General features: G+C 38.4%; 1 protein-coding gene across 2 annotated transcripts in view; it reads right to left on the reverse strand.

Moving 5' to 3' along the window:
• The window catches only part of col2a1b (collagen, type II, alpha 1b), a 45,798-nt gene that overhangs the window by 11,778 nt on the left and 7,170 nt on the right, over nucleotides 1-26,850 (reverse strand). For both annotated transcript variants that reach the window (XM_072381863.1, XM_072381862.1), the window contains 32 exons: nucleotides 25,617-25,718; nucleotides 24,901-24,978; nucleotides 22,830-22,874; nucleotides 21,742-21,795; nucleotides 20,397-20,450; nucleotides 19,325-19,378; nucleotides 18,705-18,758; nucleotides 18,557-18,610; nucleotides 18,396-18,440; nucleotides 18,215-18,268; nucleotides 18,032-18,076; nucleotides 17,803-17,856; nucleotides 12,703-12,801; nucleotides 12,310-12,354; nucleotides 11,647-11,745; nucleotides 11,417-11,470; nucleotides 11,109-11,216; nucleotides 10,879-10,932; nucleotides 9,642-9,740; nucleotides 8,581-8,634; nucleotides 7,489-7,587; nucleotides 7,145-7,198; nucleotides 6,579-6,632; nucleotides 6,156-6,209; nucleotides 5,668-5,721; nucleotides 5,164-5,208; nucleotides 4,980-5,078; nucleotides 2,969-3,076; nucleotides 2,793-2,846; nucleotides 2,626-2,679; nucleotides 2,421-2,474; nucleotides 2,126-2,179 (listed from right to left, as the gene is read on the reverse strand). In XM_072381863.1, the coding sequence (XP_072237964.1) occupies nucleotides 2,126-2,179; nucleotides 2,421-2,474; nucleotides 2,626-2,679; nucleotides 2,793-2,846; nucleotides 2,969-3,076; nucleotides 4,980-5,078; nucleotides 5,164-5,208; nucleotides 5,668-5,721; nucleotides 6,156-6,209; nucleotides 6,579-6,632; nucleotides 7,145-7,198; nucleotides 7,489-7,587; nucleotides 8,581-8,634; nucleotides 9,642-9,740; nucleotides 10,879-10,932; nucleotides 11,109-11,216; nucleotides 11,417-11,470; nucleotides 11,647-11,745; nucleotides 12,310-12,354; nucleotides 12,703-12,801; nucleotides 17,803-17,856; nucleotides 18,032-18,076; nucleotides 18,215-18,268; nucleotides 18,396-18,440; nucleotides 18,557-18,610; nucleotides 18,705-18,758; nucleotides 19,325-19,378; nucleotides 20,397-20,450; nucleotides 21,742-21,795; nucleotides 22,830-22,874; nucleotides 24,901-24,978; nucleotides 25,617-25,718 (2,088 nt within the window). The remainder of the gene's footprint in view (nucleotides 1-2,125; nucleotides 2,180-2,420; nucleotides 2,475-2,625; nucleotides 2,680-2,792; nucleotides 2,847-2,968; nucleotides 3,077-4,979; nucleotides 5,079-5,163; nucleotides 5,209-5,667; nucleotides 5,722-6,155; nucleotides 6,210-6,578; nucleotides 6,633-7,144; nucleotides 7,199-7,488; nucleotides 7,588-8,580; nucleotides 8,635-9,641; nucleotides 9,741-10,878; nucleotides 10,933-11,108; nucleotides 11,217-11,416; nucleotides 11,471-11,646; nucleotides 11,746-12,309; nucleotides 12,355-12,702; nucleotides 12,802-17,802; nucleotides 17,857-18,031; nucleotides 18,077-18,214; nucleotides 18,269-18,395; nucleotides 18,441-18,556; nucleotides 18,611-18,704; nucleotides 18,759-19,324; nucleotides 19,379-20,396; nucleotides 20,451-21,741; nucleotides 21,796-22,829; nucleotides 22,875-24,900; nucleotides 24,979-25,616; nucleotides 25,719-26,850) is intronic.

Raw genomic sequence — 26,850 nt, forward strand, 5'->3', positions numbered from 1 at the left:
ATGAAGAATAGTTGTAATTTAATCTGCAATAAATCCCAATCAAGTTATTATCTTCAAGTGCCACCACTGCTCTATGGTTCAGCTTTCAGCTTTGTTTGTAATTGTTACTTGTGGCCATAAGACCTGGTGGAGCATACACTTGTTCTGAAGTGGCAAAAAGTAGAGTTTACTCCAAAGTCAAGGGAATCCACAAAACTAACAAAAGAAAAAAAAAGTACTCTAATGAGTTCATTGCATTATTCTTCTTCTTTGAAAGAGAACCTGATTGGAGCAGTTGCAGGCTCAACAGCAACAGGAAAGTACAAAATACTGAATATCAGCTGCAGATGTTTTAGGAGCATGCATGTCGGTAAGCTGCGATAACAGTCTGTAAGCCGAGAGCAAAAAAGATTTACACACCTTGTTGTGTTATTAGCCCTGACACAAAATCTATAATTAATCATAGTGCAACCTGAAGGGAAAAAAAAACATTTAGATAAACTGTGTTGTCACAAATATATTGGTGAAATCCTTTTGGCAGCTTATGAAAAACAATTACTTTATGTGTGTCTGGGGTCTTTGGGAAAAAAAGTAAATGAATGAAGGATCCTAAGACTTCTGACATTCTAATACTTGATGTCTTTTCACACAATTATGTGCTGAGGAAACAAGCTAGAATAATTAACTGGGATGAAAGATGTTGAGGCACCAGGACATCCGGTGTTTCCAGATAGTGTCAATAAAGAATATTGTATATAAAGAATAAATGTGTTGGCTAAATGTCTGTCATCCTGCAGCTCATGACTGAACAAAAAAATCCTAACCCCCATAAAAAAAAAACTCTTTTAACTTAACTTAACTTAACCTTAAGCAATTAACTTAAAAAGGAAAATATTTGGTTTAATTTAGTACATTTATATACATTCTGTTTGTTTGTTAAAGACAAATATTTTTATCTCTTATAAATTGCCTAAAAGGAGATCCTTTAAGTACTATATATATTTAATATTGGACATATCACTAGATATTCTGTATCAGTTTCCATCAATAGTTATCATTTGCAAATAATAGAAAATCATTTGAACAGTGTTCACGAACACGACAAATGCTATTTCTTTAAAAGTATGCTTTCACTTGAAAGCAGCAGCACATTTCAAAAGAAACGTTCATCGCTCTGTAAAAAAACGTGATAACATACTGTGAAACAACTCAATGTTAAATTGAGACAGGGATGAAAATGAAAATCTATACTGAATGACAACGATCTTCAGGCAGCAGTGCATTAAAAATGATTCTGAAGTAGAAATCACTACATGGACTCAGTAACACTTCAGAAAACAACTGTCTGTGAAGACATTGTGTTGCATGCATCCACAAATCTCTCAACACAAAGTAAAAAAAAACGGTATATACAAGATCTTGAAACGCAGCTGCTTTCTCTGAGCCTGAGCTCATTTAAGATGAACAGAGGTGATTGAAAAACTGTCCTGTGCTCTGACAAATAAAATTTGAAATGATTCCTGCAATTTATGGATGCTGTGTGCTACAGGCTAAGAGAAGAGAGACCATCTGGTTTGTTATTAAAAAACAGCCACCACAGCATGGGGGTGTATTAGTGCACAATGCACAGGTAATGTCCACATCTGTCAAAACCCCATTAATGCTAAAGGATATATGCAGGTTTTGGCAACAACATATGTTGCTATCAAAAAGAGGCCTTTATCAAGGAAGGCTTTGAGTAATATAATTCTACATTACAACATCATGAATCATCACAACACAGTAAAGTTTTGGTGCTAAACTGACCGGCCTGCTTTTCACATGCTTACAAAGTGTTTTGAGATGACAGAGAACTGTTTCAAATTTTAAATGAGCATAATGGGGTTTCAACATTTGACATGTTGTCTTCGTACTGTTTCAGGTCATAGCATTTAATGATCTGGTGCAAGGCATCTTTAAATTGTGTTTAAATTTGTGTTGTTGTAATAAATATGGTAGCATAAGAATCTACAGCAAACTGAAGTTAGTTTAAAAATCAAATTATATCACATCTACTGACATGCTGTAGTTCAGGAGTCAGTTTTTTTCAGATTTTTACAACGCCATGGTAAGAGACAGTCTTTAGTGTTGTTTTTATCAGACTTACGGGAGGTCCAGCAAAGCCAGCAGGTCCAATAGGTCCAGTCTCTCCCCTGTCACCCTGGAAGATGAATAGAAATTAAACAAAAACACAAAGCTTAGGTCAAGTGAGAGACATTTAACTTTACTACCATCAGTCATTTTTAAAGAGGGCTCTAAAGTAAAACTGACTACTGCATGAGGTAGATAAGGTGAATTATGGATCTACGCAGACGTTTTTTGGATTCCAAAATATCTGAATTTTCTCGATGGAGGCATCTCATTCTTATAATTAGCTGATATCAGTTCACCACAACACTTACAGGAGCACCGCGAACTCCAGCAGCCCCAGAAGGACCAGCAGGACCAGATTCACCCTGCAAGAAAACACAACACCATCAGCAACGGATATTGGACTATAAACAGCTGTTTTGCACACACAGTCACTGACAGACACGACATCTATGCCCTCAACTGTTGACAATTTCTTGTCATTTCAGTGTATCCAGAACAGGAAATAACACTCACCTTCTCACCATTGGGACCACCAGGACCAGGAGGACCAATGGGACCAGTGAGACCCTGCGACAAGAAAACAGGAAGTTTGAACCAGAGATTGAACAGTTTGCATATCTAAAAGAATTCAAAGATTCAAACTGATTTTTCTGTATTCAGCAATGCCTTTTGTCACTCACTCTGCCACCATCTTTGCCTGGAGCACCTTCAGGACCTTTTTCTCCAATGTCACCCTAGCGAATTAAAAAAAGAAAAGAAAAAAGAAGTCAGTCACCTGATAAGACAATAGGCATGAAACTTTTACATATTTGATGTTTACTTAATTTGTAATCATTTTGTTCCCTTCATTGCTTACTCGGTCTCCTTTGGGTCCAGGAATGCCAGCAGCTCCTCTCTCTCCAGGCATTCCCTGCAGGCCTGGGGGTCCCTGAGCTCCAGCACCACCAGCAGGTCCAATGGCTCCCTGTTATAGATTAGAGATGAAAAAGAGATGAAAAAGACGATGACGATGACAGCAGTGAGTTCAGACTTAGACTGAAAAGTTATTTTAGATTACGATACACTGAATAATCTGCAGCAGGTATCTAAAAATGGTTTAAAAACAAGGTTTTTGTATGTTATGTTGTCATATTATAGATGGCTTCTGCTAAGCCTCTGCATCATCTCAAAAACACTGAAATAGCTAAGTCTCAGAGGAAGCGCACATTCATTGATTCAACAAAGATCTTTGCCGTGCCATGTTGGGTACAAGGTTATCAAAGGATTTTAAAGATAAGACAGGACGGTTAAAATAAATGGTTAAATGTTTTTTTTTGTTGCTTATTCTTATTACAGGAGAGAAAAAAAAATTATATATATATAAAAACATATATATATAAACATATACTTGCTTCTTTTGAATTCAGGTCTCCTATTAATTCTGTTTTATCAGGGCAAAATCTATTGCACAGATCAAAGCCAGACAAATGAAAGCAAATGGAGATTTTTTTATTTGATTTTTTTTTTTAAGTGATTCCAGCAGGTCCACTCTTGGTCAAAACTTGTGAGGCTTATCAGCAGTGCATGCTGCTGCAACCTCAGACACACAAACACAATATCTACTCCCTATCTCCAGTCATTAAGGGAAACAGCAGGGTTCACACCACTGCAATTTTTAGCTGTGTGTACTTTGAAACTGTTGTTTAATCTAACTTGAAGGGGCAGATGACTGATGTACCTGACTGATGTAGATGACTGTATCACTCTGCAGCTTTTTTGCTTTTTTTTTCATCTACAGACTGTCGCTTCACCCCCTCCTTCCATCACCATCACACTCACACTGGCTCTATAATCCTCATCCTCTATATCCGCTCCCGTCTGACCTTACAGGAAGAAAATCTATAAACTGGGATTAAAATCGGAGCAGATAACAAACCAAAGATGGGAATTGCAGCCACTGCTCTGAGCTCTTCCTCTACTCACAGTGCAGTGGTGACAAATCACTGCTATGGCTGCAATTTACTGATTCCAGAAAAGCAAGTAAGGCTTTAGCTCGATGGGAAATACACTGAGCTACCAGCAGGAATGTGAACAAAAAGGACAATTTTTCTAAAAAACTGTGGTTTGTGGTCTTGAATGTATGATTTGAATGTCAGTAAAAATATTTTGGATAATAAAGATAATAAAAGGTGAAGGTTGGGGAGTGACATAAAACAAAGGTCCAGAACTAAACTGATCCTGGTTTGACTCTGATAGCTGTTGGATCTCCAACCCTGAAGCCAGTACGACCAAACCTCTGTTTCGTGACAAAACAGTGTCTACTTGTAACCCTTCGCCAGACCCAGTCTTAACCATTTCATGAATTCCACAGCAAAAATTAGAGGAGACTCAGAAAGGCAAATAGAACGTCATAAAGCAGAAATGTGATTTCTGCTTTGCACTCTTGTTAATCATTTCACAACCACAAACTCTAATTTAGGAAGAAGCTGCCATGGGCATCCAGGCACCCCAAACTTAATTTGTTTTTATGAGATAAGATGTTCATCATCATCAAGAGGTGCTGATTCATAAAACAAATATAATTTAGACTTCCGTTAGACTATCATCTACAGACAAATCAGGCAGGAGCAGTCATAATCAGGGTACTTTACCCCTTTATCAAATTAAATTTTTAATTGAGATATCACTAAAATAGATGTTAGAAAAAAAACTCAAAAACACCTGAGGTAATAACAAGCAACTCAGACTGTTCTCTATCTGTTGTTGCATGTGATAGGAAAAAAAAAATCTGGCTAAGTACTTTAGAGGCATATTTTCCAGTTGTGTGGATGCACCTCAGGGAACAATATTCAATAATTTGAAAACCTTCCTCTGGTTGCTGGACTAACCTTGGGTCCATCAGTTCCAGGAGTTCCAGGGAGACCTCTGGGTCCCTGCAGACCCTGAGGACCAGCAGCACCTCTCTCTCCAGGGAAACCACGCTCTCCCTGAGAAATGACACAGCCATAATTAACAGCGGCTCTGACAATCAGCAAACTGGAATGCAATTAAATCAAAGGGCTGTAAACTTACTCTGGGTCCAGTGACACCAGCAGCTCCCCCCTCTCCAGGTACACCCTAAAAAGACAAACAGACGGAGAGGTTAGGATAATGTCATGTTAAAAGTAATAACTGCCACTACTACTACTACTTATGATAGAATATGCTATATGATTTATTTGACTGATTTACAGCAATGGATAAGAAAAATGACAATCAGTAGTGAGACACAGATAAATACAGCATGTGTGAAAAAACTTAAACCATCTTACTGTAATGTGACACAAAAATGACTGAATAATGGCAAATAATTTTCAGCTGTTTGATGGTAAAATGTATCAATGACAGAAAACTGTTTGTCTCATCAGTGTGACTTCATTGCGGTCCTCATTATGTAACTCTCTACCTGCCATATTGGGCACAGTCCAGCATTCTATTTAGGGTCTTTCTCTTGAACATTGTGAGAGAAAACTCTTTCTGTTTATGCAGGCACTGCGTGACCTTTCAAGCCATATTTCATCATACAAGAGCACCAACCTGGTCTCCGGGTTTGCCTCCCTCACCGGGAGGGCCAGGAGGTCCAGGAAGACCCTGTTGACAGAAGAGAAAAAGTCATTAACATTATGCATTGAGGCCAGTGAGCAGAAAACAGTGGACTTAAAACTGCAGAATAAGCACGATTTTTAAGTATAAAAAGATTTGTATGTATTTATGACAGCAGTTACATTTTATTTATTTCCAAAATATACAAGCTATAGCACAGAGTTAAATAAGTCTCAATGAATTGACACGCTGTATATTTCTCAATAGCAACACATCTTGTTCTTATTTGATATTGTGGGACACACACATAGAAATGTAAGAGTATCTGCAAAAATTCTCCTATAGAATTCTCTTAACTTCAAAGACTAACTGCTATATAGAGCATGGTGTACATCAATATGCTTTCTGACTCAATTTGAGAAAAAGCTACATTGATTCATCTTCTTCTACATAGCAGTTAAGGTAAAAGCAGGCAGACTCACCTGGAAGCCTGAGGGTCCAGGCTGTCCTTGCTCTCCTCTCTCTCCAGCAGGGCCCTAAACAGATAATCCATAATTCATCATTCGTCACATTCTATTATAAGGGACAATTTAGAAAATTTGGTGGCGAAAATACTGAAAAATGTTCAATCTTTTCTGATGATTCAATTCAACATTAGTACACATTATGTGAACATGGTAACACTTAATATTTTCTTTGAATAAGTAGGCTTTGTTTTCTTCAGCACACTGAAACACAAGCTTCCACACAGGATGAGGGTCAGTAAGACTTTTTTTACCAGAAATAGCTCTTGTAAAAGGAATCTGGGAAATTGAGGTACTGAAGGGTACTTCTATGTGCAGACTGAGAAAAGGCAGAGATAACATCGGTGTTAAAGCTATATAGAGTTAGAGGGAGAGACGTACAGCAGGTCCAGGGGGTCCAGCAGCGCCGGTTTCTCCATCTTTGCCAGGCAAACCCTGTCGAGAGGGGACAGATAGATATCATGAGTTAAGCCAAAGCCAAAAGAGATGCTATTAATAAGACAAAATCTGAGAGCTATAACTGAGCTTTTCAACTTGGTTCTCATGAGGAAGCTGAACAAATACATAATTAGTAATACATAATACACATAACACATCTGCTAATACATAATTAGCAGATCATTGAGAGTCACAGTTTAAATTATTTGGAGCTGGTGTCTAAAAACACAGCCAACACTATTTTCACATGTTATAGCTTACTCCTAATTGCATGTACTCCAAATACGCCGTTTATACTGTTACACACCAAATTAATTCATACTTCATATAAATTTCAATGCTTTGAAATCAGTATTTCAACCTCCTCAATCGATAACAGGGTGCCGAGTTTAATAGATCATAAGATAAAAATGATGTGATAATGGCTGTTTGATTTATTACTCTGGCCCAATCAGAATCTATTTGGAAAATGCTATTTGTATCATTTAATGCAGAGGAAGTTGACTTACTCTCAGACCAGGAGCGCCACCCAGTCCTTTCTCACCAGACTTGCCAGGTTCACCCTAATAACAATAGAAATAAAATGCAACTGTTAGTCAAAACTGCCACTGCTGCTCCACTCGATGCTGCTCCTATTTTTAGAGTTGAGAGGGTGAATGTGCTGGTGCACATTAAACGGTATGAAAGTGCTCTGCAGCACCCCAGATGGTGCTGATCAGGTCTATTATGTTGATTCAGGGACATATCAGCATGGGCAAATCAAGTAAAAGCATCAAGTATTACCAAGGCTAAAACTGATGTGTTGAACAGAACATTCTTGCTATATGGAGGATTTTTTAACACAGTTACTTACAGTTGCTCCTTTGGGTCCGGGGAATCCCATGACACCAGGCTGGCCACGGGCTCCCTGAGGGCCGGGGGGACCAGGACGGCCATCCTCACCAGCAGCTCCCTACAAGTCAAATTAAATATTGATCAGAAAATGATTAAAATGTAACGGAATCAAAGCAATGTACTGTAAAAGTAATCATATAACTGACAACAAACTAATTTGAGAGGGAATGGGATACTGAGTCCAGTTGTGGCAGTGAGCAAATAAATGCCCAGTGTTGCCTGAGGATATAAAACTGAAACTCACCTCCCTTAAATGTTCAATTTTCTCCCATCTCCTAAATAAATAACTATAATAATAATAATAATAAAAACCCCACAGGGGAAATCCAGATAAAAGCAAAAAGGTTACTGCACAAATAATCTCTCAGTCTGTCCCAGTCACAGTCATAAAAAGTGTTGTGTTAATGTTATGTATTCTAAAAAATGGAAAGAATGTTCATAATCTGAAAAACATTAAAGAAAATATGCAAACATTAAGCAGAAAGAGTTTCAAGTTAACAAAATGAGGAAGACACGTAATGAATGCACGGAAATGATACACTTCTCATTGTTTAAACCTGTTGGCATCTAAAAGAGAACCTGTTCCACTGAAAATGATTTATTAGGGTTTTAATTGAGAGTTTTGCTGTAAATACAGTTATGTAAGTAGGACTCACATCCAACTTAACAATAATAACATGTATACAATTCAGGATAAAGAGTTGTAAAAAACAGGAACTTATCTGGCAAAGGGAGGTCAAAGTGAAGTTGAGGAAATGTTTTAAAATTGTGTGAATGCAACGTGAATGCTAAAGCAGGCTTCGGTACGAGGCGGGTAGATAAGTGGTCCATAAATCTCCTGCAATTCAATTTGATGAAGCCACTTTTGATGTATAATATGATGCTAGTACATTTGGTAAATTACAATACTTGACCAAGTGCAGTATCAGTTTATTTAAAAAAAAAACACACATTCAATCCCACAGACACACACAAGTGGTTATTTCTTCATTAACAAAGACAACGATAAATGCATCGTTGTCGGAAAACAGAAAGGAAAAAGTGCACTTACGGAGGGTCCAACTTTGCCTTGAGGTCCAGCATCTCCGGGGCGACCAGTCAGGCCCTACCAGAGAAGAGAAGAAACACAGATGAAATCTGGACGAATCATCTGACAACTCTATGAATACATGTGCTAGAGAGAGGCAGAAGCCTAGAACATATGGCACTGTGGGTAACCACATTTATTGGGCTGATTGGCCTTGCATCCAACAAGCAAAAGTTCGACATCTTTGGACAGAAATGACAAAGAACATAAATGAGAGAACACCGAAGGTTATTGATGCTCACGCCACACAAATGAAGATAATGAATAAATTTAAAGAATGATTAAAACTCAACTCAACTGATATCCCTCTATAAAAGATAATAGATTATTCCCATTGAGGAGTACTTACATCCCTGGAAGCAGTTGAACAATGTCTTTTGTGGTTCTCAGGAAACTTTGGGGAGAGATTTCTAAGCATAACAACTTTACCTATTTAGTCCGTTTATATGCTGTAGGAGTACTACTTCAAATGTGAAGAAAGCTGCACAAAGCCTTTTGTGGCAGAGGGAGCTGCGCCAGATGTAGTATAAAGATTCAGCAAAAGCAGCATAAACTTCTAATCTCTGTTTGTACATTTTGAGGTTATGTTAGCTTTTGCCGGCAGAGGACAACCATACTGTTGATACAGGGTGATACTATTTATGAAACTGAAGCCTATCCCAGCTGTCATTGGGCGAGAGGCAGGGTACATCCTGGACAGGTCACCAGTCCATCACAGAGCCACGCAGAGACAAACAAGACAACCATCCACACTCAATCCTTGGATCAGTTTAGAGTCACCAATGATAGAATCATGTCTTTTTGCAGACTAATCAATGCAAGGGTTACTAACTGCTAATATCTTGGCATCTACTGGTAAATCTATGACCATTCAATTGAAAAGTTTGTACTTTGTAGCTCATGAAAATGATAAAAGTACAAATAAACCCTATATTAAGTCCCAGCTCAACAGCTGAATATATTCAACTACAATGTGCACAATTGAAAAGACAGGATAAGAATAAGTAGGTATAAAAAAAACATACCCTGGCACCTGGAAGTCCAGGCTCTCCAGGACGGCCAGGGTCACCATTGGCCCCCTTGGGACCACTGGCTCCAGAAGATCCACGCTCACCGGGGGCCCCCTGAATAAGGAGAAAAAGAATAAAGCAGTTGGTCATCACTGAGGAGGCGAGACAATTTTCAACCCTGAGGAAATGAGTTTCCCTTTTAATAGTGTGCAGGAGTTTTCATCTGACCTTCATGATAGAGAAGATTAAATTCTGATCGACTCATTTTGGTTTAAATGAAACTGTCCTGGGAAGATAATGTTAAATGAGATGTTGGCTTTGGAGACATGGAACATGTAGGTCAGTGGTGCATGACAGGGTTATGAGCTATGCTGGCACCTTGTGGCCACATAGTAGAGTTACACTGCAGAATTTAGGTTTTCAATTGACACGAGAACTGACAAATGGTACTTTATGTTAATCACAGAAAAAAAATCCTCGATCATCCAGCCCTTCACTTTTTTGTTCAGTACTGATCAGAGTTCAGTATGCACTTTGAATAGGTGTGAGACTCATTATCAACCACATCCTTTAATCTTCTGTATAAGATTTGAGAATGATCATAAATACATGAGGTGAAATGTATCTTTCAGAGATGTGTTTAGGCAGCTGAGTTAATCAAATGTGCAGAATAAAGCAGGTCAATAATATGAAAATACCTTAGTCTTAGTATTTGAAGGGTGACTTTACCATTATTCAAGAGTCTTTCTATCATGATTGAATGGGTTAACTGTCATTTGACTATATCTTTTTTCTTATAATACCCTACAAATCTTCTCCTCCATGATACTTTTTTAATCTAATTCTTGGTCTTTGATGAAAACTAACTGAAAATTGCTTTCAACACGTCATTTCTGGAGACTGAGGCCAAATTGATTACGAAAATAAATCTCAGTTTTTCTCTAAAATCTTTATAGTCAAGTCTTTTTTTCCGATTGATTGTGAAGTTTATGAACTCAAATGGAGTTACATTGCTGAGTGATTCGTGTTGTGGCTTTTAATCAACTTGAATTCTCCAGTTTGTGACAATACCATGATTAAATGATTCAGAAATGTGATTTGTATTTCACAAAACCAAAACGCCAGACCTGTAACAACAGACACATCAGCAACATACATTTTTTTATCAGCTCCTCTTTCCTCCACCACAGTATGCATGCTCTAAAAGGGTTACATCATATTTTTTTCTCTTTGTTGCTATGATGAGACTCACCTTAGGACCAGGCAGACCATCTTGACCAGGGAAACCACGGTTACCAGGGGATCCCTAAACAGAAAAAACAAAATCTGAGCGTTGCCTATCTCCAAATGTGCAACACACACCAGTACAGACCAGTAGCCGTTTCCAACAGTAACAATATCCTTAATGAAAAAAACTTTTCTTTAAAAAAAGTGCCTGGATGCATTAAGATTCACTGAGGTGCAAGAAAATAACCAACTTACTCTCTCTCCAGGAGGTCCAAGTGGTCCTGCAGCACCAGGCTCACCCCTGGGGCCTCTCTTCCCTTCTTCTCCTTGTAGGCCAGGAGCTCCCTGAGGACCAGCTGGTCCCTGTTAACAGAAAGTGCCAGCACAAAAAAAACTATTAGTATTAGCTGTTTTTGAGCAATGTGAGAAAGTCTGTGAACAGAGGATTCTATATTTCCTTGCATCTTAAGTTTGGGATCTTTTTATACATAAAATGTTTGAGGTTCCTGGTACAGATAAACCATCAGGGAATTCAGGCGCAGACAATAGAAATCAAAACTCACAATTTCTCCTTTGGGTCCAGCTTCTCCCTTGAATCCTGGAATACCTACATCTCCCTAAACACAGATGGAGCGGAGAAGACAAAAAAATTATTATCATTATTATTATTATTATTTCTGTGATATTTGACTGTATCTTATATGAAATTGAAGCGATTATCACTTGTGCAAAGAGTGAACGTTTTTTCCAAGCTGCACTAAAATGATACACGAATGACTCAGTGAGTACATACAGATGTTCCTTTTGGCCCAAGAGGTCCAGTTGCTCCTTGAGGTCCAGGAGGCCCCCGAGGTCCTGGGAAACCAGGAGCACCAGCGATACCATGAGCACCCTACAGAGAGAAACAGAAAGGGAGAGGTGTGAAGGCAGCTGGCTCGTCACATAAAGATCCATCTTACCGAAAGTAAAGCCCTTTCACATATTCACTGCTTTCCATGAATTTGGTGGCAACTGAAAGTGTTGGTGTCGTTTGTAAATTACACACCTGGTGCTTTTCTGTAACATTTTGAAACAGTTGGACCAGGTAAGACCTTGAAGCATATCTGTATTACTTTCAACACTGCATCTAATTAGATTTTATTGTTGATAAAGAGCAGTGACAACAGAAAACTGTGATGGAAGAGAAGGTGGTGTGCTGTAGCTTCTGTAGTATGAATACAATGATGACAGAGGATACAGTCAGAAAGTTCAACAAAAACTAACTGAAAGTAACTAATATGCTACACTATTTCAGGTGCACATACAGTGCAGAGTTCTCTGTTTGATATGCAAATGTAATAAAATGTTCATTATGTCATGTGTCACTCTAAAGTCAATTGTAAGAAGACATCATGCAGACATACACAGTGAGAGGGAGGCAATATGAAATTTATAGCAAGAAGAGTTTTAAACTTACAGCTGAGCCTTTAGCTCCAGGAATACCATCAGTACCAGGGTTGCCCTATAATTAAAAAGAGACAAAACAAGTAAAAACAATGCACAAAGTCATTCTAGGTTTTGTCTTGGGACTGACTTACCTAACTAGCAAGGTTTGGAAAATATATAGTACCAGATAGTCTCTTTAGACATCAATTGTCTTTGATTATCAAACACAGAGTGACTAAGTGGAACACGTTAAACACTTTCAACATAAAATCATTGTTGGCATAGCCTTTGTGAAGCTTCTAAGACTACGTGTATTATGAAATAATCATGAAATAATCATGAAATAAGACAACAGATATACAGCCTTGTTATAGTACATATTCCAGATATTCTTCTTTAGAATTCAAGTTCATATATCACTTACAGAAGCACCGGAAGGTCCGGGTGATCCAGGAGTGCCAGACTCTCCACGGGATCCCTGAGCTCCCTCCGGTCCACGAGCACCCGTAGGGCCAGCTTCTCCCTGATCACCAAACACAGATGACAAGGACTATTAGCTAGAGTATGTTTTCATTATCAGTGACCATCGCCTTAAATACAAAACAGGCAACAAGCAAAAGAAGCAACAATAGCGGGTGGCTATTATGAAACAGTTTGCCAATAGGCTTCTACATATACAGCAATTAAAAATAGAACAAGGTCACTAGATTAAAAAGACGAGAGGAAATGGAACTGAATTTACATACATTTATAATTATGATTAACAATTTAATTATATTTTTTCAATATCTTACATAATAGTCTTAAACAAGCAATAGACTGGAGGATTTATTTATCAAGTCATTTAATCAGAGCCATGAAGCAGAAATAAACCAAGGTACTGCAAATTAATATTTTAATGAATGATTTCTGCAAGAAAACTATGAGAATTATTGGGTTAAACGTGAGATGGTGTTTTGTAAAATAAAGCTTTGTAGGCCAGTTAAATAAAAACACAAGAGAAATTCGAGCTTGTGCGGGCACAGACAGGCTTGTGTTTGTAAAGAATGAAATAAATCAAATCTGTAAAGACAATTTTATTAGTATTGGTGCTCCAGAAAAGATGATGTAACTCATGGTGGTATATTTATAGAATGCTTTTCGCTGGTTAGCAAAAAAACACATCTTAAGTGACTGGTAACATGAGCTGCCCATAAACTAAGATTATTAAAATGTTCACACTGTGATTTATGGAATGCAACACTGAGCCAAGAAATAAAATTCCAACATATGCTTGGCAAGAGCTTTGGGATTTCCAGCTGATAGTTGCAGATAATTAATCAATCAGAGATTAATAATGTAAAAATGTTCAACCAGTCCTTTTGTGTTGTTCTGCCATTATTGGCACAAATGTAACAGTTTACTCTCTGCTCCATATATCCGGCGTACCTCTGAACTATTACTTTCAACTTGAACAAAATAACACTTAATAAACACTTACCTAATATAGTATTTGATAAGCAACATGATACAGTTGTAGCCCAAATTTGTGTCCTCATCATGTATTTGCATATGCAAATAGATAAACACATCAGGGTGTTCTTGCTTGGCTCACAAGAGGGGAAAGGGTTGTGCTCTAGGAAACACTGATAAACAGACTTCAGCATAACACAGGTGCCTGTATTACCTGTATTTATGCATGTATGGTTAGAAATAGAGTGGATCCTAATTCTCTCTCTAACATCACCAAATAAATGCTAAATGAAACATGATAGAGTATGTGATAGAGTATGTGGTAGCTATCGGGATTTGATGAAGTCTGACATGGAAACGCATAGATTTTGGTGACAGAACAGCCAGTCGGAGTTAGTTCAATTAATATAACAGTTCAATCAACTCCATATATACAGCTATTCAAAAAGAGAACATATATCAGAGTCTTTCTCGGTGCCTCTGTGTTGATGTAGATTCTCAGTTATCCAGGTCATGGTAATCCTAAGAGCTTGACTAAGGGCAACTGGGCTCCTTCTTAGATCTTGAAGACGTTTCACCTCTCATCCGAAAGGCTTCTTCAATTCGATACTGCAGTTTCTCTACTATGAACAACGAAGACTATAATTTTAGACTAATCAAGATCAAAACAACTGAAAATGTGGTCTAAAGCAATACTGAATATACAAAATCGCGTTGTTGTAACTTAAATTTTCACCAATGGAGCTGAGCAATATCAAAAGCACAGCCACAGAGCCGTTTAATATATTTACAGTTTGATGACATAGTTTTAGAAAGGTGCTACACTAGCAGCAGCCTTCTGCAGTGGCTCTGCAGAGATCATGTCAGTCTTTGCATCTTCTTGAAATTTTCAAAAGAGTTTTTTTTTCTATGCTGGCTTGGATGCTTTGCTGCTGCAATGATTTCCGTTCTGGTACTTTTTTACATTTGTTATGACATATAACTGTGGCAACAGGAAAGTTGTTTGCATGTGGGAGCAGCTGATTGAGTTTTGTAATGCCTAAATAATTCTGGGGAAAAAATACTGATTAGTTGAAGAGGAGACACCTAGGATTCAGAGCAGGAACCAAACTGAGAGGAAAGATGAGGAAGTTTAAACCATTTCTTCCCTCGATCATTATGGGAAATGTGAGATCATTAGCAGACAAAATGGAAGAACTTGGAGCTCTTACAGGGATACAGCAAGAATACTAGGAACGCAATGTCATTTGTTTAATTGAGACATGGCTGCAAGAATGACTCTAGCACCTCTTTACCTGGCTTTCAGACTATAAAGCCAGACAAAGACAGTAGAAAGAGAGGTAACAGTAAAGCAAGAGGAAATTCACTGCTGGTTAAAAACAGATGGCGTGATCCTGGAAATGTCATTGAGAAGGAGCGACTCTGCATCCCAGATGTTGACATCTGTTGTTGACAGTGAGTTTGTGTCCATGTGGTCTACCAATAGATTTCACCTGTGTTCCGAGCTGACACCATGTGTTACATCATCAGCTAAAATGCTGCCAAGCTACACCCCCCCCCCCCCCCCATCCATTCATGGCGACATCTAAAGACGTCAGTCATTCCTTTCTCTCTCTCTCTCTATACACACTTTATATATTATAAATAATACACTTTATTGTGTTTTCTTTCTATCACATAATTTCTATAAAACAATTTTTACTGCAGCAATATAATTTTCCTTCAGGGATTAATATAAGTGAAATTGAAAAAAGTGAAAATAAGAGAAGGTTCTACCTCAGTCAAAGTTGTCACTTGTATTTCACTGTACATATGATTTACAGTTTAAATTATTTTACATAGTTTACAACTGCTCCCATTACAATGGAAGCTCTGTGTGAGCCTCACACAACCTCCCAAAGTTCCAAATTTAATTTTTTATTGTTTTTAAACACGCATGAAAATTAATTCTTGAGGTCAGTTACAATATAACTTTGAAGAAGCAAATTAAAGCTAATTGATCTGACATTTCAAAATATTTAAACAAATAGCATTTTGTGAAATTTGAACTGATTTGAAAGAGGGCAAAAATCTCCTCATCTAAGGTCACGCTTGAAGCGTGACCCAGGATGTCTCGAAGCATACAGTGTCACCTTTCCAGACATCTTGCTTTTAGATCTCATGTGGTTAAGTGTAATTTCAACTTCCAGTTACAGTCAATAAAAAGATTAGTCCCTCTCTCCCACTCTACACACACACACACGCACACACAAACAAACAAAACTAAAACTCTGAATTTGAAAAAGTTCCATCCCCTTAGCAAGGACTTTCTGAGCAGCAAAAGAATTTGAGGGAAAAAAACTGTGAAAAGTTCCTGCAGTCAAAATAAATCTATACTTTAATCTTGTGTTAGAGCAGCCAAACGGAAAAGTAAGCATCACGAATGACAAAATGTATTTATCAAAAAAAATCTCTGAAATTAAATATCCTAATATCTTACAGAATAAAACTACAAAGAATACTAAAATTCCTTATTGATAGACTAAATATTGGCCTTTTATATATATAGAGACTGAGTCCTTTTAAATTCCTCTTTACTGTGTAACAGAATGAACTGATCCATATTTGGTCATTTATGTATAAAAAAGTCAACTCTGTGGATTTAGTTAGACGACAGAAAGCAACAATAATAAAGCATATTATTGACCTTAATCTGAAGAAAAAAAAAGTGCTCATAAAATTCAAATCTTTCTGATCATTAAAATTAGATTTAGAATATGTAGAATTAAATTGGACAACAAAAAATCCCTTTCCTTTCTTTTTGATGTTTCTCCAAAGTGAGTTATCCAAACACAAGCACATTTTTTGCAGGCATTTTGATTTAACACTGAAAAAATCTTGGGCCTCTATTCAAAGGAACTATTCTGAGAACCCACCTCTTATGGACACAAGCCAGACATTTAACTGCTGGTATGCAGCCTTGTGGTGCTGAATGAAATTCCACTGCTCTTATGCTGCAGCTTTGTAGATTTTGCAGACCAAATAGCATGACATAATAGAATCTGTACATGGATGCAAAAATGACGATGCAGCTCTGTAGATGGAATTGTAAACGCCAATATTTTACTGGTTCTTAAGTTGAACTTAAACAAACATCTGCCAGTTTTTGCATTAGGTAAACGATTCTCAGCATTTAAGAGTCTGCAGCTTGACTGTGGTTGTGAGGCTCAAAACAACGGAAAGAAAAACTAAAACAAGGCTGCATTACTTTAACTCCCAGTAGGTTAACAAGAGGGTTTGATCCAGCAGACAGTAAGTAGATTCCTGGAAGCACAGCAGAAGCATGAAATACGATATTTTAAACGTTTCCCACCAGGAGACATTCTTTGTTATATCAAACAGTCACAAAAACTCGTGTTCACCGTGAGGTACATAACTCCTGCACACAAACAGAAAACTAGACTGCGCATGAACACACACACTTCCTTGACCTTAGCCTGCCTCGACTACTTCAATGGAAGCTCCTAGATTTTGAGAAGAGATACTCCATTCACAATTCCTAGAAGATTTCTCAAACAATAAAGTGGCTTTAGGAAGAAAGCAAACTATCATTGCAGAACCCTTGAGCACAGGATTTAGTCTATCTGCCATGTAGGAGGAATAAATCAGATGCAAAGCGGTGAGAGAGAAAAAATAAGAAAAAGAAAGTGCATTGGAATGAGAGAAGAAGAGAATTTTAAAAACCCCCTCCTCCCAATTTTTCCACACGAATGGAGCCAGAGCAGCCTTCTCCAATTTCACCAAAGGATTTCATCTTGTCCCCACAAAATCCTCCCTGAGCAGGGTGCAGCCATTTTAGATATTAACTTTTGTCAGTAGATTTAAGAAAATATCACTCCAACTTCATAACTTTAAGACTTTCTTTGTTGTTCTGTTGAAAGATATTCTAAACTATGTAAGTAGAAGTTCATTAATGCTGGCAAGTTTAACAGAAAGAACTGGGCCAATGCTAAGACACAGAAGGATGAAAACAAAAGTAACAACAAGGAGGAAGCAGTGGTAACACTTGACACATTACAAACGTGTGGCTTACTTTTGTACCAGGAGAGCCAGGGAAGCCTGGAGCTCCAGCGGGACCAACAGGACCCTACAGAGACAAAAACACTGTTAGCTCTGTTAGATCAGCTATTTGTCTCTTACACATGCAGGTCAGACTCTGCTATCATACTGCAGAAGGCTGTCTGTGAAGAGCTGAGGGTGCAAAAATAAAAATAAATGCAAGTGATGAGAATGACATACATGACATTTAAAATTATACTTACTGGAGGACCAGCAGGACCAGACAAGCCATCATTTCCACGTGCTCCCTTAAACAGAAAAAAACAATGAATTATGGCCCTATGATAAATATTTCCAGATATATCAAAGATATATAGAGGTCTTCATTGGTGCATTCAGCTACTCTGTGTCCAGTTAAAATTTGTAGAGAGAAAGATGGCACCTACAGCAGCTCCACTGGGTCCAGGACGTCCTCTCTCACCAGGCAAACCACGAGGCCCCTATGCAGGCAAAGGAGAGGAGAAAAAGCTTTAATTTAACGTTCTTGTTACAAATGAATGGTTTGCAGTTGTTTTTCTTTCTTCTTTTTTTTTAAGCGTTGTTGTTGTGTGGTCTCCATATACACACCATTGGTCCAGGGGCGCCATTCTCTCCAGGAGCACCAGCTTCACCCTAAAAAGAAGGAAAATTCAGCTCTTACACAAGAAGTGTCCTGTCTTAATGCATTACAAATTGTGTATCCAAAGAAAAATCTGACACATTGTTTGTGTTTTTTTCTGTATTCCTACCTTAGCACCCAAAGCACCAGTCTCTCCCTTTGCACCATCAAGACCTGGATAACCCTAGGGGTGATGAAACAGAGAGAGCACAGTCAGAAATCTGGGAATAATGAAACTAACCTAATTGTGTCAGAAATCATAAAGACAACAAACTCACTCTGTGTCCCTTGATGCCAGGCAGACCAGGAGTTCCTGGGAATCCACGAGCTCCCTGTGATGTAGAAGGAGGAAAGATGGAGGAGATCAATACTCAGTAAGAGGACAAAGCTACATCCTTTATTTCAACATGGTCGCATAATGTTTAAACAAAGATGCAGATTGCATGACATAGGATGTTCTCAACTTACGCAGTAATAGAAAAAATAAAAGGTCCAAACAGATTTGTTTTCCAGTTTGTGCTTGGATATGGACCAAATGGAACCACAAGCTTGCTCTAATTCTTGGCTTTAGAAAGCTGGTGACATTGCAATCATTAAAACAATTTCCAAATCTGACCACTGTTTTTAGGATTTGTCACTTGTAACAGTTGTGTGGGCAAGTGGGATAGCTGTGTTGTATCTAACAGAAATACAGAAAGTGAAGATACACATTCTGTACTTGAAACAGAAAGCACAGCAATACTGGGTCTCTGTTGTTATATTCATGAAAGACAAAATTCATTTTATTTATTAACTGAAACTTTGAGAATGCATCTTTTGTTTTTTTTTTACACAAGATTTGACTCATTGCTTGAAATCAGGATGAGTTACAAAGAATCGGCAGATTGAAATAACTCACCTGAGGTCCAGAAGGTCCACGTTCACCTCCTTTGCCAGGTTTGCCAGCCTCACCCTAAAACAGAGACGGACGGGATACGTATTAATTCCCCGTTTTTTGGGTAGCATTGCTTTCCAGATATTAAAAACAAACAAACAACAAAATAATAATGTTTAGTTAATGTAGTTTGACAGAGAATCAATGTAATTGTTCCTAAAATGGGCATTCCTCATAGACCGTCTAGTTATGTATGCTGCCATCATGTGGACAAAAGTAGTAATTACATTTTAAACTTGATGACCCCTATGTCAATAAATGAGCAATAAAAATCTGGTCCCTTACCATAGATAAAAACAAGCTTAAAAAATCACTTAAACATATGCCGTTCCATTCTATTTGTAGGGCTTATGAAGACTGCTTCATATTTGCTCCAATAAAGAAGACCTGTTTATAATTTGTACATTTTGACATGCTAAAGAAAGTTAGAAGTAGTTGTTTTTTCCTGTATTCCATGCAATACAAAGTGTGTTACTTTCAATATTTAGATATTAGTTATCACTATGCACATTACTGATTTTCCTAATGGTTTAAATGCCAAATTAGATTAACACACTTTGTCTCAACTTAAAGAATTGTGTGAATCGACTTAAAAAACATGCAAGACTAAAACAGCCATAAAAGTGGAAATGTTGTCCAAACTTAGATTTATACTTTACTTTAAACAAATAAAAGAAAACTTTGAAATAATTATTAAGTAATGTAAAGATACATGCAGTATTTGTGTGAATATACAAATAATGTTTTGTAGGCCGACACTTGGGCTATAATTATGCAATGATAATCCTTAGAGAAAAGATGTTTTTCAGTCAGTGACGTCCCAAAAACTACAAAAAAGGTAGAAGTTTGTCTTTGCGGTTTCTGATCAGTTAACATTAACGTTAAGACTTCTCAGATGCTGTCACTGATTCGATCACAAAAGGCCAATGATATGCAACAACACTCTAAATGAACACACTATCACACAACCTTCTCAGAGTTCCTGCAAAGTAAATGGGAAATACCATTATAAAAAATATGCAACAGTAACGCTTACATCTTCTCCAGGTTTTCCAGGGGAACCAGATGGGCCACGGGGACCCATGGGGCCCTGTAAAGAACAGAGGAAACAAGCAAAGATGAGCCAGAGTTTCAATTCATAACCAACAGAGGATAACAGCAGTTTTATCTCCTTATTTTTAGGGGCAACTCCTGCTGTCCTATTCTCTCTGATAAGCCCTGACAGAAAAAGAAGGAGCCCAATGAGACACCCTTGAACATGTGACCTTGATTACCATCTGACCTGTGTATGTGTTAAACTCAAGATGGCACAGGGGTGTGGTAATTAGGACTGTTCCATCCCAGCTGGGGCCTTTCTCTGTGGAGTTTGTATGTTCTCCCCATGCCTGCACTGGTTTTCTCTGGATACTCCAGTTTACTCCCACAGTCCAAAAACATGCATGTTGGGTAAAGTGGGAATTCTAAATTGAGTGTAGGTGTTGTTTGTCACTGTGTCAGAAATGTCCTGTGGTGAACTGTCTACCTGTACAGGGTGCATCCTGCCCCTCATTCTGTGACAGCTGGGATGAGCTCCAGCGCCCCCAGTGACACTGACCAGGATGATGTGGGCATAGTAAATGAATGAATGTCTTAAACTCACTTATTTTCTCTCTGTAATTTATGTTTTTTCTATTACTAAACTAATAAATTAGAAACACCAGGTAAAACATCTCTGCTCAGTCTTTCTTCAGATACTTTTGACTTTTGAGTCAGAGAAGCTTTTGAGTCATTCTGCCAAAGCTTGCCAAAATAGTCCCCCTTGAAATGATTTTCTGGAACTAAGTTTGATTTTAATCGCACCTAATGATGTACTGGCACAATTTAAAAGTAAAAGACATCTCAGGTACTCAAAATGATGATGATGTCAAATGATCTGAACTCCACATAAGCAGATTAACACAGCAGTGGGTAAGCCTGGTGCTGTCTACCTGCTCAGGGAACAGGGAGAAAAGTCTGATTTCAGTAAGCTTTGGGAGGGATGGGGTCTTGGGAAGGGGAGAAAGGAAGGAAGAAAAAAAATATGATGGGGAAAATAACCCTGTAGAAAAATCCCTGCTTTCCACAACTAAATGACAGATTTGAGTCTCAGATTTTGAGTTTGAGAGAGGACTGACTGAAATAGAAGCAACTGGCTTGTAAACAGGATAAGTGCATAGTGGTTTTGTCACTGGCAGAGAAATTCAGTTTTCTATGTAAAGAAAATTAGCAGTACCAAGGTTTCAACATTACCATGAAATACAGCATAACATAAATTCCTTTCATTTCAAATTCCAGGATTTCAAAAATCCTTCAAAGATCTGAAGCTGGCCAGGTAAAGGAAGAGTACACTGGGGAATACTTACAGATTGTCCGGGCTCTCCAGGCTCTCCTGGGTTGCCTTGGAAACCTTGTGGGCCCTGAGATGTGGAGAAAAGAGAGAGTTGGTCTGATGAAAAAGAAATTCGTTTTATTCACTATCTCTGTGAAGGCTAAGAGTAGATTTGGCAAAAGCTGCAACCATTTTTTTATTGGTGTATTACTTGTTTGACAGAAGCACTTCCAAAACATTCATTTTGAGCTTATTTTATTCCGATTTTTGATAATAAATTATCATTGGGTTTCGAACAGGGATATCATCATATGCTGTTCTGTATTTTTTTTATGATAATATATATACCAAACAAATAATGAAAGCACAAAAAATATTATCAGGTCGATTCATATTGATTAGAAATGTTAGTTTCTGCCATTGCAAACAAATAACTGCAAATGTCATCATTAAAAGCATTTCAGTGTCTCTCTACAGCAGATGCCAAGTAATAATTTTTTAAATAGTCTATTATGTTTTGGAATCCTATGTAAAACTGGCAAATGTGTCTAAATAGAAAACATATATCTAAATGGGCTTGTCAGTGTGATTAACCCATCAAGTAGAGTCAGGTGACATTACCCACAACTCAGAAGCGTTACACTGCTGCCTGCAAGGACGTGCAAAAAGAGCTACAGGTAGGTAGTGCTTGAAGGTTGGAGCGGAAAAGGGAAGGGTGTGGTGTATGCGGGGGCGTAAGCCCAGTAGGCAGCATGAAAGACAAATTGTCAGGTGTTCTATAGTATGTCTGGTTGTGGCACAGAAAATAGCCCTGGAGCTGGCAGCTGGGAGACAAAAGTATTCCTTGAGTGCCAGAAAACAGGAGACACTGTCATTTAAGTGAGGGCTAAGTGTAAACATTTATCTCTGATAACCTTTGATATGCACCCCTACCAGATGTTTGCAGGTCAAATGGGGGTTTATATTTCTATTTAACACACTAGAGGAGTTAGACAGTGTGGCATGTGTACACTGTAACAAGAACTTTACAATTAAGAGATTTAACAATGGATATTCTGTTTGTGAACAAATACAGGATCAAATACAAGATTATGTTGCTTTGGAAGTACAGGAAGTACTTACAGGTGATCCGGTGGGGCCAGGTGGTCCTCTGGGTCCCATAGGGCCCTAAGTGAAAGACAAGAAACCGAGGCACAATTTCAGGATGGCAGATAACCCCATCCTTCACAATGAAAACTACACATAAATGACTCTAGAGTACAATTAGATTTTATATTGCAGTTCTGTTTAAGTGTCTTATGGGGGATGCCTGCACATCTATCCACTTGAGTTGAGTCAGAAGCAATAAAAATTTCACCTGCTTTGCCCCGAAGCTACATAATACTCAACAGGTCTACTTGTCGTAAATCTTTAGAAATTCCTCAGTGGCATTCAGACCTTCTACTCCTTCTAATTCTTCTTTTCATTTTTTTCAACACTTCCTCATATCCTCTTTTAGCTGTTTTTGTGTTTTTTCTGTAGCTTAAATATCATCCGTTGTGATGTCTTACTCTTATAAGAGAGGTAGCAAATGCTACATAACTTCCTGCACTCTAATTTGTTGAGAAAAAGAAAAGAATAATGCAATTGTTTGGCGTAAGAGAAAAAATCCAGTAGGACTTCAGGTGTCAACTCAGTAGGTGATATTTTGTAGCTCATTCTCTCAGACAGAAACATAATCTGCTTGGCAAGAACTTCTGGTTGGACTCACTTTATGCATCATGAGAAAAAGACACTTCATGGTCGTGATAATAAGTTCCGAATGTTTTTTTCTCCCTGGCACAGAAGACACACACACACTCAAAGGAAATCAACTGTAAAAAGAAGGGTGGGGTGCAGTAAGCTTGTGTCAATAAAGTTTCCAAAATTCCAAGGTCTTCTTCTTTAAAAAAATAAAAAAATCTTGATTGGGATTGCTCATGACAGCTGTTCTCTTGGATAGAAAACATATCCCTTTCATTAGACTTGTTTTTAAAAAACCCTCATTCAAAATTCAGGGAATGAAGCCAAAGAAAATGTCACAGTGCGGCACAGTGGTCCTCTGAAGCGAATGAAAGTCACCTTTCAGTGTGTGTTGAAAGCCTTCGCCATAGTGGACAGAAACATATCAATGGGTCTCTATATGTTCAGGACATTTAAATGTGTATTCGAGGGACTGTGCATACTCTTTTCAGTAAAAGCGCTGTTAGAGTGTTTGATATGTATGTGTAGAATATAATATAGGAGTACTGCGTAAGTGCTTAGGGGTTTATAAGCTTGACTTGTGATCTTTACTTTACTCCAGCTCAGCTGCTCTCCCCCATGAAGCTGGAAACTGCCAAAGTAAACGTGGGCTGGCTTCACAAGGACCCAATATTGTGGTAAGCTCTCAGACAGACATGTGGTGGGACCATCAGTAGGAGTAAAGTCACACCAACTGATGCTAACTGTGGGGATCTGATCGACTCCAGTCGCCCCCTCCCTACCCTCCTGGCGTCTCAAATGTCTGCTGGGCTGAGACAGTGCCAAACTGTTCTGCGGCTCTTTAATTAGCTCTCAGTATGCTCCTCACTTCACTGCAGGCAGGCTGCCATGCCAGCTAACCCAGAGCAGCAGCAGTTTTTTGTGAGCTTGAAATATGACGACGATCAGTGGCTGTTTCCTTGGTTTATAGAACGACGCTCCTGTTCTCCATGTGAAGAGTTTCTTTTCCATCAGGACTCAATACTTTGAGTTGTCCTTTCACCATTCCTGGATAAAATACTTCCTTTTACCCTTTAACCTCATCCCAACACCATTTATAAAAAACTGGAAAACATGTCGCTAATGCGAAGAATCTCTGGTCTTTGTTGTTTCTCCCAGTCCTTGATGAGTTTAAATCCTGCATGGAGAATGATGATGGTGTGTCCATTTCAAGCATGTATTACTTCACTTGTTTCTGTAGGGATGTTAATTATGTTCCTCCAAGATGGTGTGAGTTCAGATCAAAGGCAAAGAGGAGGTTGCAGAGCAGATTCTGGCCATTGCAGGTTTTTAGCCCAGGTCCACAAGCAGGGAAGAGTTTCTGAGCTTTTCTCAGCACGTTTCCAAACACGTAGCATCTTTGCAGATTCAGCTCATCTGACTGTAAAAAAGAATATGGCAGTAGCTGCAGGTCTCATCATGGCTTGCTCACCATTGGTCCTTGCATCACACCCATCTGTGCACCGCCGGCTTTCTCGTCAAAACCCCCTGCCATCTGAGCAGCAAAGTTCTGGAACAGACAAAAGATAAAAAATCTGTAGGATTCTTATGATAGATAAAGACTAAAGAAAAGAAAATAATAATTTTTCAAATTACATCCCACTGAAATAAAGCTTTCTGTCTCTCATAATTTAATAATTTATCCTGGCAATAAATGTGTTGTCATTAAATTGAAGGATGCAGGGTCAGCTGTGAAAAACAGGTCTTAATGGATTGTCTGCAGAAGATTGTATCATGTGAATCCTGATACAGACAGAGGGCATGTGAATGGTTTTCACAAAGACACTTCTTGCTGCACTCCCGAGAAAAAGGCCTGTTCCCTTTCCTTTCTTAGGTCTCACATACCACCTCCTGCCCTTCCACCCCTCTCTCCCTCCCATGAATCCAACCTCCAACTGAATCCTCCATTCTCCTGCAAAGAATGAGAGGCATTCTATCTATTCTTTCTCTGGATAGATGCTGTTGTCTCCCTGGCCCCTCTCACCATTGACGGTTTCAGACAAATCTTTTGTGTTCTTGGAATATCTCTTTGCTCAATTTTACCCCTGTCTCTGGCTATTGCAGCCAGTCACACCCATTCTTGGCTTTAAATCGGTGTCAGCTCATTAAATGCAAACCCACCACCCCTGACAGTCATGCAATACTTACTCCACCAAGGCCAGGGGGTCCATTCGGTCCTGGAGGTCCAGGGGGGCCGGGATTTCCAGGGGTGCCAGGCTCACCATCTCTGCCGCGGGGACCAGCACCTCCCTGAAATAAATGGATAAAATAAGAATACATTTTCAAATGCAAACAAAAAAGACAGGAATATGTTGTCGTGATGAACAGTTTTTAATGGCTTATGGCAAAATAATCAACTCTCTCTTATTTTAACTGAAATAACAATTCTATAATTAACAATCCAAAACTGAAAAATGTTCAATCTAAGAACCTCAATACATTAAACTTTCTGTCATTTAACTGAGAAAAAAGACTAATAACAACAAGATATTTTTGCAGCTGCATTCTGATGCATTAAAACCTTTGACTACTACACCACTAATCATAAATTCAATGCAGATACAAATTACTTGAAGAAAGGCTGAGATTATGATTATTATGACTCAGCATTCATTAATTTCAGGCCAGAGTACAAATCTTTGTGCTTAGGATAAGCTTTGTATAAATCATTAAATAGTTACTGCCAGACAAAACACTACAAGTTAGTGTTTGTCAGCTACTGTTGACAGTAGCCTGAAGCTCATTTGAGCTGTCTCCGAAGTGGACTGACAGTCTCACATGAGAGACCTTGGCTTCACCTGTCCTGCTGACATCATAAAGTGAGCCATCAGTACAGAAACATGTCATTTTAATCTGAATAAAACCTGAAATTTAAAGGATAAAAAAGTGTCAAGCTTTACAGCTTGACACAATTGCCAAGAATACGAAATGCTTTGTTTCTTTAACAGGTTGTAAAGCATGCTGAAGATTTATCAGGCCAACTCAGACTACCTTGCATACCTCTGTGCATGTAGTGACAAATTACCCTGAAAGCAGATCCAAAACAAAGAATGTGTTGGACACTTAGCTGGCTGCTTCATCTCTGTGAGCCAAAACCAAATCCACCTCTTGTTTAAATCTGCATAAACAAGAACTACATGACATAAACACCTCGCCTGCAGCTACTATCACATCCTTGCTGTTGTATTAATGAGACGATCAAAGTCTGGCAAATGCAACAATGGTAATTTCACATACTGTGTGAGTGTGAGGCCTCTGAGAAAAGCCCAGGTTTACATAATGAGTCTCCGACAATCTCACATCTGTTAAACAACCCAGACCACACAGCCAAATGGAAAATGGAAACGACACATGACTAGTTAGACTGAGTTGCTCAATGAAA

This window comes from Leuresthes tenuis, unplaced genomic scaffold, assembly GCF_036924035.1.
Source record: "Leuresthes tenuis unplaced genomic scaffold, fLeuTen1.0.hap1 SCAF_3, whole genome shotgun sequence".
Taxonomy (NCBI): domain Eukaryota; kingdom Metazoa; phylum Chordata; class Actinopteri; order Atheriniformes; family Atherinopsidae; genus Leuresthes; species Leuresthes tenuis.